The sequence below is a fragment of the Drosophila subobscura genome, chromosome E, assembly GCF_008121235.1.
Source record: "Drosophila subobscura isolate 14011-0131.10 chromosome E, UCBerk_Dsub_1.0, whole genome shotgun sequence".
Taxonomy (NCBI): Eukaryota; Metazoa; Arthropoda; class Insecta; order Diptera; family Drosophilidae; genus Drosophila; species Drosophila subobscura.
Genome location: NC_048531.1, coordinates 10272020 through 10287892, shown reverse-complemented (window position 1 = coordinate 10287892; position 15873 = coordinate 10272020). Strand labels below are relative to the sequence as shown.

General features: G+C 47.6%; 3 protein-coding genes across 4 annotated transcripts; 2 read left to right on the top strand and 1 right to left on the bottom strand.

The window, feature by feature from the left end:
• The first annotated feature begins 279 nt into the window (after positions 1–279).
• On the top strand, positions 280–928 carry LOC117890437. The gene has a single exon (XM_034795267.1). The coding sequence runs from the start codon at positions 331–333 to the stop codon at positions 862–864; it is 534 nt and encodes a 177-aa protein (XP_034651158.1). The 5' UTR covers positions 280–330; the 3' UTR covers positions 865–928.
• Positions 929–5708: 4780 nt separating this feature from the next.
• Positions 5709–6352, top strand: LOC117892750. Its single transcript, XM_034799173.1, has 4 exons — positions 5709–5844; positions 5904–5989; positions 6057–6207; positions 6261–6352. The coding sequence occupies exons 1-4, from the start codon at positions 5718–5720 to the stop codon at positions 6350–6352; spliced, it is 456 nt and encodes a 151-aa protein (XP_034655064.1). The 5' UTR covers positions 5709–5717.
• Positions 6353–9245: 2893 nt separating this feature from the next.
• Positions 9246–14760, bottom strand: LOC117890200 (triple functional domain protein). Of its 2 annotated transcripts, XM_034794907.1 has the most exons (7): positions 14341–14759; positions 13787–13933; positions 13354–13687; positions 10253–10339; positions 10085–10189; positions 9898–10029; positions 9246–9837 (listed from the first exon to the last, which is right to left on the bottom strand). In XM_034794907.1, exons 1-7 carry the CDS (start codon positions 14613–14615, stop codon positions 9364–9366), a joined length of 1554 nt encoding a protein of 517 aa, XP_034650798.1. In that variant the 5' UTR covers positions 14616–14759; the 3' UTR covers positions 9246–9363. The 2 variants fall into 2 exon arrangements, with proteins under 2 accessions (XP_034650798.1, XP_034650799.1); XM_034794908.1 differs by lacking the exon at positions 13787–13933 and having other exon boundaries at positions 14341–14760.
• Between the last annotated feature and the right edge of the window lie 1113 nt (positions 14761–15873).

Sequence of the window (15873 nt, the reverse complement as noted above, 5' to 3'; positions counted from 1 at the left end):
CGTTCCTTATTTGATTGCTCTTTTGGCAGAGGGTTGATTAAATATGACATGGGATTGGCTACAGCAGCTGCCTCTTCCGTCTGGCAGTGTATCCTGTATCCCATTTCAGTCCCAGAGATCCCTCGGCAGATGATAAGACCATTCCTGCTCCCCTCCCCATTCGTTATTGCTTTGATGGCAGGACTATGCAAATCTCGGCTTATGAATTTTTGTGTCTACTCAGCCTGGCATTACATTTCACAAATAACATTTGCGGGTGTGCGCAAAGCCAACAAAAACCACAAAAAAAGTACAGACGCACAGACAAAATTCGAAATTTGCCAAAAGGAAATGTCACGCAGAGCTGTGGCCGGCAGATCGGGTGCCGGTGAGCCCTTCGAGGCGGTGGAAGCTGTTCGGGCCGTGATCGAAGCGGTGGACAGTTCGGTAGCCACAGGATCTTCTACAGCGGTGGCCAACGTTGAGTTGTGGAACCCAGAAAAGGCCATTAAATTCTGCCGGGAACTGCAGGAGAATGAGGTGCAGACCTTGCACTACCTCGGCCTGCCGTACGTGGTGCTGTCACGGCGTCCCCGGCTGCGGCTGAAGGTGCCGCTGTCCACCATCAACTACGAGATCGGCAAGTGGGCGGGTGTGGCCATGCAGCTGCTCTTCACCTGCCCCACCAACTACCCGATGCAGCGGCCCCTCGTCGAGATTGTGGAGAAGCGCAACGTCTCGAGCTCGCTGGAGTGGGCGCTGCACGAGGAGATTGTCCACAGTCTGGATCAGCATATTGGCCTGCAGATGATTGCACCCGTCACCTTACGCCTGCAGACGATGCTCAACAGTCTGCGATGGCGATTGCCGGGAATGATGCATTGAGGACGGACGAAAGTTCTTTTGTCGGGCAGTACGTGGTGAAGCTGTCGCTGCAGAAACCGTGAAAATTCCAATTTTGTGGCTAGAAGTTTATTTAAATGGGAAAATATACAAAGAAAGTGTTTCAGCGTCGCCTTGGCCAGTGGACTTGTGTTTGAGCATGGTTTATGGAGTCGCTCACATCCTTTCACTGCCTTCCGCCACTACGTGCACAAACATATTTGAACTCCCGCTGGATGGCAGCGCAAAGTACGAGTAGTGGCAGAAAAAATAGAAGAGAAACCTTCGCAGGACTCACGCAGCAATACGTGACTTTTGGCCTTGACTGACGGACAGCCAGCCTGAAGTGTGTGCAACACTTGGCCGAATGTTAACACGTGCCTCCACCCCCCCCGAGCCACAGCTCACAGTCACACATCCTGAAGGGGATTCATTAATTGGGCAGTCAGCCAGGAGGCGTCTGCGATGCATTAACTTATCTTTTATGCGCGTGCCAAAGCACTCGCCAAAGCCCACGCTGTACCAGTCCCTATCTGCCTTTGCCATGTTCCCATATCCTTCCTGCCGAAACAGCAACACAAAAATGTACAAGACACACATCGAACACAGAGGCAGTGGGAGTGCAGCTAGTCAGACTGCTTTGGGGGAGCACTTCCTGTTGATCCTTAAGCATATAAGAACGTCCTGCCATGCCTTGCCATGCCATGCCGGATGTCTCTGGGTAATTTAGATAGCTGCAGCTGCAACTTGCATAATGTCAGTTTCAAAGTGTCGCAGGGCAAAGGACATGCACCCCACAGACACGTTAAAGCTGTGCGATAAGCCAAAGAGCATTCTTATGAAATTCCTAATTTCAAACTAAAGACGAGCCACGGGGGGGAGCAATTCCTTCTTCTTGGTGGATTTTTTTCCCTTTTCTTTTACTTTTCTTGGGGTGGAGCAAAGCAAACTTTAAGTCCACATCCCTTTTTAATGTGACTGTGTATGCCCGAAGGATTTGTGCGTAATGAAAAACTGTCACGCCACACTACCATGTCGAAGGACGACAGCGACGAGGACGACGACGACGAAGGATGAGCCTAAGCCAGCGGCGGCGGCAGGTACGAGGCAGAAATTGAAAAGCGCTGGCAGAGGGGAGCCTTTTGGTAGCTGGTAGCCGAAGGAGCATTAAAATGGCGAATTTGTGTGCACTGTCAATGGCAGGAGACGACAAACACACGGAGTCAGGCCATGCAGGACATTTATGGGCGTCAGACAGGGGACATAAAAGCGTCGGACGCGTCCGCCTGCGTGATAAGCGCATAAATCAGGGTCCGCAAGACCCTCAAGACCCTCCAAAACAAGTCTCAAAATTATATAACTCTCTCCTTCCCTCTCCCCACCCTTTACCCTGCCTGTGTTGGCTCAATTAATTGTTGCTCATTCGAGCACAGAGAGAATATTCGTAGGTGGGCCAAGGGTCAAGGAACTGCATTCGCATAAATCCCAGGGAATTACAGGGCCAAAGCCACAAACGCGAATTGAATATCTGATGTGGCAGTGGGCGGGGGGGGAGACCTCAGCAGAGGTCGAATGACTGTCCTTGCCGCACACCTCCCCTGCTGCTGCTCTGAGCTCATTGCTTATGCTCGAACACGAAACAAATTCAAATTACAAATTATGTTTTCGTCATTTACGAGGCACAAACCCCAAGCTCCACTCCCCCCAATCTGGAATGCCATGGAGGGTGGAAATCCCCACCCTCTTGGCCAGTGCCCGCGCGGTGTCAACTATTTAGTTTCCGGTTTTAAGTTGCCGCCATAAAGCCGGGCATTATGTGTCCACTTTTATGGCTTCTAGCGGCGTCTCCGTCAGCGACAGCAACTCCTGCTGGTCCGGGTCCATTCCGGGCTTCATTGTTTCTTAATAATCCAGGGAGAGACAGCGAGAGAGTGCACACGTCTTCACATTAACAATGTTTATGATGCCCAGACAGTCCAGTCCAGTCCAATGTCCGCCAAGTTGCATGCCACACACACACACACACACACAGTACATATTTCCTTCCGTTGCGTTGCAGTCATAAATGCGCTTAATTGGCAATTTTTGTGTAAGCGTGTTGAAATTTTTATGCTACCCCAAAAGCAACCTCCAGCCACAGTTCCTGTCCCCCACTCGTAAATGGGAAATATGTTGCCAAAGTGTGAGGTCTGTGTTTATGGAGCAGTCGCAGTCCTTGGCTTTTATGGGTCATGCATGAATTTTGCTGGGATTTATGTGTGGGCTACATGACCTGGATTTTGATTCCATTCTGGCCACTCCACTCCCTTCCCTTTCCATGGAGCTAATCAAAAGATATTCCCGAAACTGGAGCACAAATGAACATAATTTTATTTGCTTAATCTACACTTTTATTTACACTACAATTTGGGCAGCAGTTCCTCTCCATAGAGCACTCAATCCTTGGGGGATTTAGTAGCCTTACCCCGCAGCTCGGCGGCCATCGATGCTTCCATTTGTAGCTTCAGCTGATCGCAGTTGGAGGAGCGCACATTGTGGATTCATGCTAAACCGTGGAGAGAAAACTGAATCGAAATAATACGCATAAAAGTAGTTTTAGTCACGCTCTAACAGCTGTAACCAAATCACTTTTGATTGGCACTCGTAGTCCCAGTCGTGGGCCATGTTCCGGCTTGGTTTGATCGTTTCGCTGTTGTCAATCTCCAGCGGCACGCTCTGCGGCAGGAACGAGGTGCAGGTGATCTGTGGCCATCCCTGCCCCAAGTCCTGCCATCCCCACAGCTGTGTGCGGTCCTTGTGCTACGGCAGATGCAATTGCCTCGGAGGCTACATGCGTGTGAGCAGATACCAAGGAGCCTGTGTGCTGCCCAGCGAGTGCGAAAAGTATCCCATGTTGGAGATACACCAACAAAAGACGCCCAAGGGCAGGAGCCAATTTATTCAGTTTCGGCATCTGCCAATGGACACCCAAGGCAAGCCAGCAAATAAAAGGAGAAAGCCAAAACCCAGATCAGTTAAGGCCAAAGGTTTACACGGGGCAACTGTGGATCTGTTTACTCCTCCAAGTGCTGCTGTGGTCTATGACTACTTCGCTGCAAAGTCTCGTTTCGACTATGGTGAAGTGGAGAGTACGACATCGAAGCCACCAACGACGGAGACGGAGAGCAGTCCCTTTATACAAGAGCACATACAGCGCTAGGAATGTAACTTTCGATCTATTTATCGATTCATATTGATTCAGTAAAGGATTGTGCGTTGAATTCCTAACACTCAAAGGATTCCCCAGGCAATCTGCATAAAGGAAGAACACTTTTTGGCGGCAGGTGTGAAGTTTAATGCATTTTCTTAGAGATAATTATATCATAGATTTATTTACTTTAATTGCAAGTTGCTTCCATGGCTTGGAGTTCCTTAGAGTTTCGTAGGCTGACTGCAAGTGTAAATTCCCGGTCTGGCTGCGACAACAAGAGACCAACAAGAGGCACGCACGAGTCCCGCTCCTTCCTTCCTATTCTATTAAAATTGCCTGTCATTGCCGTTTGCCGCTGGCATCGTTATTGTCCGCCCATCCGCCCCAGCCCTTTGGCCTTGCTGGTTCCTGTTTGCCTTTGCCGCCCTTCCCTTTTTTTTGGGTTGTCTGCCATCGCCGGCTTAGTCCCTTGGACGACAGCGACGTTGTCTTCTGGCAGAACCATTATTCTTCCACAACGTGCATTATATTATCCTTTGGCTGAGAAGGCATTTGTATGCTGGTCCAGGGCGCGAATTGCATTTGGGATTGGGTGGCTTTCGGGTTGGAATGGCCTCTCAGCTGTCGTCACTGCAATTTGTATTGCCTGCCGCCCGACGTCGTCTTCGGCGGCGTCTGTAACTTGTTTTTTATTGGTTTTCTCGTTTTAAATTTCAATTTGGCGCCTGGGCCACGCTGTAAGCAAGATGTACGTACAAGATGCCCAGGAGTCAGCCCACCACCCGCCTCCCTGCCTGATTTTGCCGCACTGCAGAGCATATGTTGACAGCGTCAGGTGCGCCAACGAGGTGCGATTTATATGCGTCAGCGTGCCAGGTTGACAGTTTCAAGGTGCCGGGAGCTGGCTGCTGCTGTCTCGACTGCTAACTGAACTGTCATTCAGCTGGGAGCTGCCAACCCCCAGCCCTTTCAATGTTATTATGCCATCAGGGGTTAGGGGTGGAGTTTGAGTAGAGGCTGAGGCACATTTTACACCGCATTTAACCCAAAACATGCCACTTAACAGAGAGCATTTATCAATGGGCTCTGCTGCCGCTCTGCAGACACACCAAAGAGAGGGAGAGAGTGGGTGAGCGTTGCCCAAACCCTACGTGATTCGCACCCCACGCATTATCAGCCATCAGGCATCATCATCCCATACGTGTTAACCTCTCCACTCTCCACTCTCACCCACTCTCCGTTTGGTCCCCTTATGACACTGCATTCTCTGTGTGCGATTATCAAAGCGTTTCCGTTTCCGTTGCTCAGCTCGTTTTGTGGCTTACGGCCACGGCCATGCCCAACAAAAAAATTACATGCCTTTGTTTTTTTATCTAACGCCCAGGCGGCATTATGCCTGCCTAACCCGAGAGGTCTTAAGGGTCTGCTCTGCCACGCTGTGTCTGTGGAACGTGTCCCGAGACCCGGGCCTGATTCCGGTGCTCCTGGGCGTGTACGTAATTCGATCTATTATCAGTTGTCATCGTCGGCAAATTCACACATTCGCATGGGCATTTGTCGCTTTGCTTGATTTGTGCCACAAAAAGGGGCCAGCACAGTGGTCAACGCACGGAGCAATCCTGTTGCCAATTGTCAGTTGAACATTCTGTGATTTCCACAAACTGAAATGGTAAAGGTGATGTTGTTGAGTAGCTGCTGCCTCTTGGTGAAACTATTATGGGGTTGCTATGTCATATCGGGGATCATGTGGTTGGAGTCCTTAGCCCTTGGCTGGCAGTGCTTCACGCTGATTCGTAAGCAAAGACTCCTATTTTGTTGGTACTAACTGCTGATCGTTGCTTTTGTGCCGCAGGTCACAGTGGCTTCTACATTTTGGTGACTTTTCTGCATTTCGTGAAGCTCTTCAACGCCATCATTCTGCTGTACGGACTGCTAAATGTGAGGAAACCTTTGCTTACCTCTGAGAAGATATTCAAATACCTCGAATACTCCTTCTCTTTCGCAGCATAATCGTGCACTTGTGGCCATCTTTCTCATGACTGTCTCTGGCTGCATTATAGTTTTGTTCTTCCACTGTGCGGTTCTCCTTGCCCTTCCCGCAATGGAGGGTTTGGGCTTGGGCAATGGCCGTTACATTGCCATACCTGCATACTTTGGTAAGGGATCGATCACTTGGCTTTTGGCTTAATAAATTCATTGGCTCTTTTAGCTTGTTACTTCTACTTCATTTGGGTGATTTACTCGTACTTCATTCTCAGCCGGGAGCCACGAGCTGAGCAGGTGCGGGGAGAGACCCCGTAGAGGGATTCCTTTGCTGCTGTGCTGATCAATGAAGGTATCTCTGATATTGCTAAAAATAAGATATTTTCAACGCTTTTTCCAGCTTTTTGTTCCACTGTTCCTACCGTTTCGTCTCCCCAGAAGGAGGACATTGTTTCACGTTCCATTTCGCAGCTGAAATTTGAACTTTTTCAAGCACTGAGAGCCAGAGCCACGGAAAAAGAAGTAAACGAAATCCGTTAAGTAGAGCTACAGATGCTGGATGGATAGGAATAGGAATAGGAAATGCGAATGGTGATGGAGATGGAGATGTGTGCCCGATGCGTGCCTAAGTGTTGCATTTACATGCGATGGCAACACAATTTGGAGGATGTGCTGCTGGGGATGGGATGGGGTGATGGCGGGGACACAACAACTGGCATTGAGGCGTGAATTGGATACGCACAAAATCCAATGGAGCAGCAGTAAGGCGGAATGAGACGATGAAGGACTCAGATGAGCCCCGAGTGTGTGTCTGTGTGTGCGTGTGTGTGTGGGGCATATTAAGCAAGAATTAGCAACAGTTGTACCAGTGTCTGTCTGTGTGTTCCATTTCCGAATATGTCAAGTTAATTTAATGTAGCATGAACAGTGCCGTGCCCTGCCGTGGCATGGGACTATCTCGTGGTGGCAGCTGGCGGGCTGTGGCCCGGCCATCATGTGTTGCCAGCCTACGTGCAATAATTTGTGCAATTACTTGGCAAATTTGTGCTGTCCTCGCTGGCACTTCCACTACTGCCACTGCCACTCCTGCCGCACTTCCTCCCGCTACAGCGACGTGCCCAGGAACCGAACCATCGGGGGAAAAAGTGAAGAAAAAAATGCAAATAAATTATGCCGCCTCAAGGCATTTTACAATTCTATTCTTTTTATTTTTCGCCCGAATTTTGTGTGCCTTGTCTTATTTTTTGTCGTGTTCGAAATTATGCATTTAGTTGGAACAAAAAACATGTGGAGCATGTGGAGCAGGCTACGTGAGGGGCATAGCCAAATAGAGGAATCGCCCGAAAGCCAATGGCCCAGAAATATTGAAATATTTACTCACCAGAGAGGCAGGCGCACAGCTCTCCCACTACCACAGTCTATTGCCCTCTCTCTCTCTCCCTCTCTCTCTCTCTTCTGTTGGGGCTTTCCCTCTTTGAAGCTGTGTAATTTTTCAGAGCAGCGCTTTTTGGCTCATAAAAATGTCAAATCGTTTACATACACGTCACTTCTGTGACAACTACTCGACAGACATTAATACACTTAAGCTGCCAGGCAAGAACACGGCATTATCCTTTAGCCCAGCGTTCCCGTGGCGAGCGCATGAATAGGGTCCTTTATCCCCAGAGCAAACGACAGCAAACGATGGCGGCATGCCAACATAAATGACATAATATAATAAAGCAACAGCGGAAGGCCAGCAAAAAGTGGGAGAGGCAAAAGAAGCGTCGTGCAAGAGGCAAACCGACGAGGATGTGGAAGTGCAAAACGTTGAAAAGAACAACAACAAATTTGCTTAGACAGCAAATCATGCAGCGAGAGAGAGAGGGAGCGCGCTCTGCCCACCACTCTCCCGCAGCTGCTGCTGCTGCTGCTGCTGCCTCTTCGCTTTGCATATTTCGTTTGCCGCTCTCTATCTCTCTCTCTGGGTCGCGGTTGTCTATCGCGGGAGCGATCTCTGCTGTTTCCTTGTCTTGCTCCCACACTTCTTCTCTCTGTTTTGTCTCCCTGCCTCCCCTACACCATCTCCTAGCAGCACATGTCAAGAGAGTCGCGTCTTTTTTGTTCCTTGTCGTTGCCCTTGGAACAAATTGCTTTTGTGCAAATTTTGTCACATCCCAAGCACAAACACATGGGGCTAGACTCGCCCTGCCCCCTGCCCAACCCATATCCTCAGCCTGCGTCGTGGCTTCATTAGTGCATTTTCTTGTTGCTGCACTTTGCCTTTGAGCTTTTCTGGGAAAAAGTAGAGAGGGATGTGGGACATCTTCCACATGAGAAATATGATTTTTGGCAATCATTTGACCGGATAATCAGGGCCTGAAACTGTTTTTGATTGGCTTTGATGGAGGCTGACCAACCGTGGTTGAAACTGAGCGAATTTCGACTAAGAAATTCCTGTAATTCCTACTCTTTCTCATCTGAAAACCATTTATAAATATAATTTAAAGATTCCCTGCCATTTCTTCTAATACTTTTCTCTGAACTTTTCCTATATTTATAGCATAATTTCAGGAGGAAATTAAATCCATTTTATTTCATTTCATTTCATTTCAGGAAATACCATAATTATAGGACTATGGGTAAGTTGTAGTTTACCTGCTAGAACATCCATTTTCCTATGTCAAATATTTCTAAAAGATTTTCCCTGCAACCCATTTGTATCCAGAGCGGAAGGTGCTTACTCAATTTTTCAGCATTACAAAGTTCCTAAAAAAAGGACACACACTTTACCATCTTGAGCAGCTTAGAGCAACTTGGTTGCTAGATCCTGTCCAAGGTTCATTAGATTTCCCCCACCCAGCCACAGCCACAGCCACAGCCATGACTTGACATGTGCGAGCTGGCGTCTTGCATGCATGGGGCCGGGCCCGGGCCGTCATAAATTCTAAATAAATAGATTTGTCATACATTTTTCGGTGGCTGCCACACACACAGTGTACCCCAAATGGACTTCCTTGTGTGTGGTTATGTGGCGAAAAAGATGAAAAGCTATTTACATTCTGCTGCAAGGACAACGACAAGGGACTGAGCTTTTGATGGGGACTGGGAGTGGCCGCTGCTGCAAAGGCAATTTATCATGAATATTTGTCAAGGAAGTGCAGCAAACTTATTTTACGCTCGGACAAACACCGCAAGACAGCAGCCAACAACCAACAAAAGAAGGGACGAGTCCATTGACTACGAAATAACTTAGTTTTATTCCTATATCGTAAGTCTATGATCTAGAGTTGTGTGAGGATGGGGAATAGGAATCAGGAATCAGGATTGAGGATTGGGGATTGATCTCTCTACAAGTATTGCCATATCAGCCAGATGGCCAGACCGACTCCCAGCACCAGATCCATGGGCAGGCTGAAGGTGTTCCGCTGGGCGTGCTCGTTGCGGGCAATTTCGATGATCTTGTGGGTGGCGTGCAGCCACTGCTTCACCACAGACGCCTCGGCGGCCACAAAGGAGAACTCCTCGCGCTTGCCACTGCCACTGCCACTGGAGCCGCTGGCCGGCTTGTCCTTGTCCTGCTGCTTGACCAGCAGATTGATGATCTTGTTGGCATTGGACGCACTGCCCTCGAGCGGACGCTGCAGCTCCACGTGCTCCCAGTGGTAGTGCTGGCGGTAGGCGAGTCGCTTCTTGCGCACCTCGGTGCACACCAGGCACCGGTCGAAGAGGAAGATCTTGGCGCGGTATTTCTTGCGCGTGGGAAAGTGCTGAGCATCGAACTCTGTGGCGCGTCGGAAGTTGCCCAGCTGCAGCAGATCCAGCTGTGAAGATAGAAGTTATGTAGAGATGGAGAGCAATTGGAATCCACGGACAGTACTTACCTCATGCAGCTCATCAATGTTGGGTATCTCCTCGGCCTGGTTGACCACATCCAGAGCGCGTCGCATGCGCGTCTCCAGCTTGCAAACGGAGCTCAGCACGGGCTTGCAGCTGATGCCGCTCTTGTAGAATTCCTGCAACAAAAGGCCAGAGTTAAGATGGAACTGGGGGGACACCAGCGTCTCTTACCGATATGAATTGCTGCAGCAGCAATGGATATCTGGTCAGTCTTTGTATGGGCTGCACAAGGAAACTGTCGATGCCCAGCTTGTCTTTTATTGTGCTTTGATAGGTCTAAGCGTGGAATCAGATATTAGAAATGGTTCTGTGGGTTGCATATTTCAGCCCGAGGCTTACCTGCAGCCATTCGCGATGCTCCTGGCGCAGCTGCATGGAAGATTTCTTGCCCATGGTGAAGCTCACGTAGCAGTAAAAGTTGTTTTTCTATCAAAATGCAACAAAACAGAAGGTTTAAACTTAAACTGAAGTAAGACCCGCACCCATGGCCTCCAAGTGATCGTTTTGTATAATTCTTGTTTGTTTTGAGCTTTGGCCAGCCATGTGTTTTCGTTTGAGGCTCGGGTTTCGTTCCCCATATGTACTCGCACCTATCAGCCTGCTGGCGAAATCATAATTCTTTGAGCATTTAAGTCACGTAACCCGAGACTCGGCAGCGGGAGGGGAGAAGGGCTGGGCCAAACCTTGGCAAAGCTAGAGCAAAAATTTGGCATTCCTGTCGCCAACTCGGACCAGTGCCATGCAAATGTTGGCCCAAACCGAAGCCAGCCAGCCAGCAAACTGCAAACTGCAAAGAAAATTGCTTGCCCAACGATTTCCTTTCCATTTTAATTTCATTAGCCTCGCACCCGCCCCACAAAATCAAAGCTGTGATTCGAGATGATGATGATGATGATGATGTGGCGGTGGTAATCATCTCCTCCATCCCGCAGGGCGGTCGTTCTGTGCTGCATGTCTAATGCGGCTGGCTTAGTCGGACAAATTGTCTGATGGCGCAAGGTGAAAATATATTTTTGCATTTTACTGAAATTTCATGCATTCCCCTCGACACACAGTCATTTGCTTCGTAGATATTATACATTTTCTGCACTATAAATAGATTAATACGAATGCTAATAAAGCTGACACAAACGCTAAGCGATTGGATGAGCATTTCCCCACTAAAAGTACTGCAAACAGATGGCAGCCCCGTGCCGCGCTCCTCCTCGCTTGTCTGTCAATTGCACAGCCAAATATCATCAAATGTTGATCTCTAAATCGATTGAATCAGTCCCCGACCAGACGAAAGCCATCAGAATGTTGTAAAACTTTTAATTGTTTCTGAGTTGGTGTTTTGGATTCGTTTCGATTCATTTCGATTCGATTTGAGGGTGAGAAATCAGTCAGATCGACACGCTTGTCACTTGGGGATCTGTGTTCTGTGCGTTCTGTGTTCTGACCATTTAAAGCCGATTAATAAATGAAGGCCAAGCTATTTACGGAGGAGATCTCCTCCACTCAGTGGGCATCAGTGGGATGGATTCTCGTGTCCAAATATCGAGTCTGTCTGTCTGGACGGACAAGGCCTCTTCCGAACACACAATCAAATCGGGTCAAAACTAATCGATTCGTCGGCAATTATACATTTGTGAAAAGCCTCATTAATTTGCTTGAGAAAAGCAATCGAGGAGGAAAACCTATTCGGGGTTTCATACATGAAAATTTATATTTATCAACAAGCTCTTTCGCTCGCGTCTTCTTTTGTTTATCCAATATGCTGCCAAGACAAGCAGGAAGCGGGAACCATGAAGGGGCAACATTTCAAAAATATGTACAATATTCTGCGAGTATGTATAAACAACAATTTTTGAACATTTTCATAATATATTTAGCAAAGATTTCGTTGGCTCTTGCGCCTGTCCTGTGACTCAGAAATGTTTGGCAAAAACGAAACGAAGAATGCAAAAAGGCGTAAGGGTGGGGGGTGTTTATTCTGTAGCATAAATCAGCTCCCAGGGGCTTAGCATGTCTGTTCAGCATTAAGCCAAATCCTCGAAGAATGTTACCTGCTTTGGGAGCAGATTTTCAGTTTATTTTCTGTATTTTTGTTTTGGGGCTTCTCGGAACTTGCAGATGACATAAGAGAATTGCGTTCAAAGTATTCCAGCAGACAATTTCAATTTAAATTGATCGCTTGAGTTGTCAACACTTAACGCGGCCGCGCCACATGGCAGCAGGCCATACATAGAACATGTAGAAATCTTTCCAAAAACACCAAAGAAAAATAACGAGATCCACAGAAGTGTTGCTCCATGTTCAAAGGGGATTTCTTCAGCTATTTCTCGACATTTTGCATACACTCTCTCAGAGGGTTTAACCACAGTGGACTACAATGTTTGATAGCTGAGAAGGGAGCCGCATAAATAACTACGAACAAATGTGTAAATTTGTTTTCTTTATCAGTGTCAACAAGCCAAAGATAAACTAAATCATTATAACTTATAGCGGGGGACAATGTCTCTGCAAGAGTATTTAAAGCTTTGATAAAGCTTTCCCCCCAAGCCACAGACAGACGCTAAAAACTTGTGTATTTGCCTCTCCCTCTTCCTCTCTCGCGAACGCTTTTAATGTGTAGAGCGAAGCCAGTCAAGCGATGACGTCAGCTGCCGGCGAACTGAACGACGTGAAAAAAAACGTTTGTTTTATTTAACAATTTCCAAGTGATTTTCGTGCTGGTCGGGTCTATTTAGCTTTATCATTACTATGTTCTGGCGATTATTTCAATCTTATCAGGGGACTTTACTAAGCTCCCTCCCCCATTCGTCATTCAGTAAATAATTATTCTCGAAAGTGCTTCTTTGGTGTCTTTTTGTTGTTCATTAAATCACTTTTACCACGGCCACGGCATACGAATGAGAATGAGCTGGGCCCCCCCTACATCGTGACACACTTGTCTACGAGGTGTCAGGCGACAAATAATAACAATAATACCAGAGCCCTAGTATCGAATAAAATAATTCAAATATTTCGTTAATTGAAATTGTCAGAGTGTTTATGCAACGGCCGCAAAATTTGCATAACCCACAACTAAACGACTGCCAACGTGTGATGGCTGAACGCTGCTTAATATGCATTAATTCACGAGTTTTTCCCTCTAAAAATAATGTGTGCAAAAAATAAGTAAGAAGAGCCGAGAAACCGTCACTCAATGGCAGGTGTCGCCACCACAAATGAGCATAAACAAAACAGAGAATAAACATTAACAAAAAAACGTTGTCTTTGAATAAATATTTGAGATTGAGTTTTTAGCTGCGGAAAACAAAAGAATTTTTGATCGATGGCCCGAATCGCGGTGTCGGAACCTGTCCAACGGCTACTTGGCAAGCGACACGAGTGCGGCTAATGGACTAGGCCCAACCCACGCGGACGAGGAGTGCCGTGCCTCTCCTCCCGCTACTCACCTCAAAGTGCGCGGCAAACTCATCAAAGAGACCCTTCAGATCGCGTTGATTGCGCAGCATCAGTGGCAGAATCTCCCGCTCGTGCAGCTCCAGAATCTCGGAGACATTGCCCAGGAGTAGCTGCTGGCGCTGTTCGCCGCGCAGGCCTTCGGGCAGTTCGTCGATCGTGTCCAGGCTGCCATAGTTGGCCAGACCCTTCTTCAGGTTGTTCACATAGTTGACCTCCGTCTGGATGAGCTCGTCGATGATGAAGCTGATCTTGCGCGAGGCGTAGATCTCGGTTTGGTCGCAGGGAAACAGATTCTCCAGCGACAGTGTGTCCTCATCCTCGTGGCTGCTCGAACAGTGGGATGTTCAAATTATTTACAGACTCAATTAGCGCGCGACTGTGAGTGGCAGTGGGGAGTGGATTGCTGGTGGGGTTTGTACTTACTACTCATCGCCCAGAGTCTCGAAACTGAGCGTGTGCGAGAGGAAACCATTGTGTGTTCGGTGTGTTGGAGATGAGTTGGAGATGGCCGTGGCTGCCGCCGTGGTCGCTGTCGTTGCTGAGGTGTAGATGGAGCTCAATGAGATGCCACTGGAACAGAAATGAAAGCACAAGAACAGAAAGCCGTGAATGTGCTGGTGGAGGGGGAAACACTCAAATGGTGACTGATAATGAAGCATTTATAGATAAGCTGCGGGGAGAGACCCAACTACCCCACACCCACATCCCCTATAAAGTTAAATCTTTAAGCAACTTCCGTTGTGAATTATAGTGTATTGCCGTAACAAATGAACGTTTATCATGCAAGTCATGTCTGGATCAACAATTACCGTGAAAGAAAAACCCACTGAAATCCATAAATGCAAAAAGTTTACCTTATCTTATCACGTTTAAACAGAGTTTGAGTGGAGCACAAAGGTCAAACACATTTACAAACAGATGTAGGGACAATCGAAACCAGTGAAGATTTATTGTGTGTGCCATAAACTTTGACCTACCTATCACTATCCAGCAAACTCGTTTGCTTCTCCAGCTTGCCATTCTTGCTGAGTGTTGTGGGAGTCGAAGTCGAGTTTCGGTTGGGCGTGCTGGGCGCCTCTAGCACCGTCACACATTCCCTTTCCAGGGCTTTGTCAACGACATCGATTGTCTTGGCACCACCCGCGCCATTATCGTCCAGTATGTGCAAATACACATTCAACACTTGCACCAACAGAATCACGAAAAACGTCAAACTCACGGATATCAGATCGAACCAGTTGAACAGCTCCATGCTGAGGATTTTATGCACTGTTTTCTATGGGCTTTCGCTGCGAAGATATCGCTTTCGATGCATTTCGATAAGGAGTCGCGCAAAAACACTCCCGATACGCGCGCAGGTAGTCGCCGTTTGCAGTCCGTTGCGAATCACACGAGAAAATCAAATGAGGGGAGGCGCGCTGCTGCTGCTGCTGAGCGCTGAAGCGAGCCAAAGCTTTGGCCGAAAGCTCACTCACGCTCTCCCACTGATCGTTCGTTCTCTTTGCTTTCGGTTCTCTTCTGCACGCGAATTTGTTTGTAAACATAGAAGACAAAAGCCATTCGATAACTGTGAAAACTGTGCTTTGGAGGTCGACAAAGTGTAGCAAAGTCTGCTGCACACTTTTGCTTTCATCATGGGGGATTTATGACCGCCCCAATAATGCGATTTGATCCATTGCTATTCGATATTTGCATACCAATTAGGGAGCTTTGGTTAATGGCCCCGTAATAACTGTAATTACGGCTACCAGCCATACCAAAATATACTCGCCATATAATCATAAAGCTTGATTTCCCCTTGAACTTTATTGTGCTGAGTGAATGAGGGAACATTCCAAGTGGGGTCATACATCAAAGCTCGAATAGTTTTTTGGACCTATCTCACTTCCCCTCTTCCTCAGCATCACGTGCGAATTTCTTTAGCGATGATCTCACAGAGATCGGTCGGGGGGAAACGGCTCTCTGCCTGCGAGCATTCTATTGCCGTCACTGATGTCGTTTGCATTTGCGAATTTCACAAAATCAACTTGTTGGCTTTTCGTTTTTATTGTTTATGCGCCACAATTGATTTTTTAGACAATAAGCGAGTCAGACACTCCCGCCCCATCCCGCCCATCCAATTAAAATCAAAAGAATTCCGGGATGAGGCAACAAAAAGCGGAGAAATATTATAAATAAACGGCGAGCATTTCAGGGCGATTTTGATGAGCTGCAATTCCCCAGGCAAACAATACCAATAATTGTTTATAATACTTTATTCATACTTATTTATATGCGCCATTTGTTTATTTATATACATGCAAGTGCCAGCCAGAAACAAGTTGTTGGCCGTGTGGCGTGGCATGCCGTGTCGCATCATTAACAATGTTGTTAAGAGCGATGTTGTGGAGGAGGGTGTAGGAGAGGGAAGGGCCAACAGCTGTCCCACGTCTGACTCTCATGACAACGCCAATGGCGTGCGACCGACAGACCGACCTTCCACGATGGATTCACATTTGTTTTGACGTCTC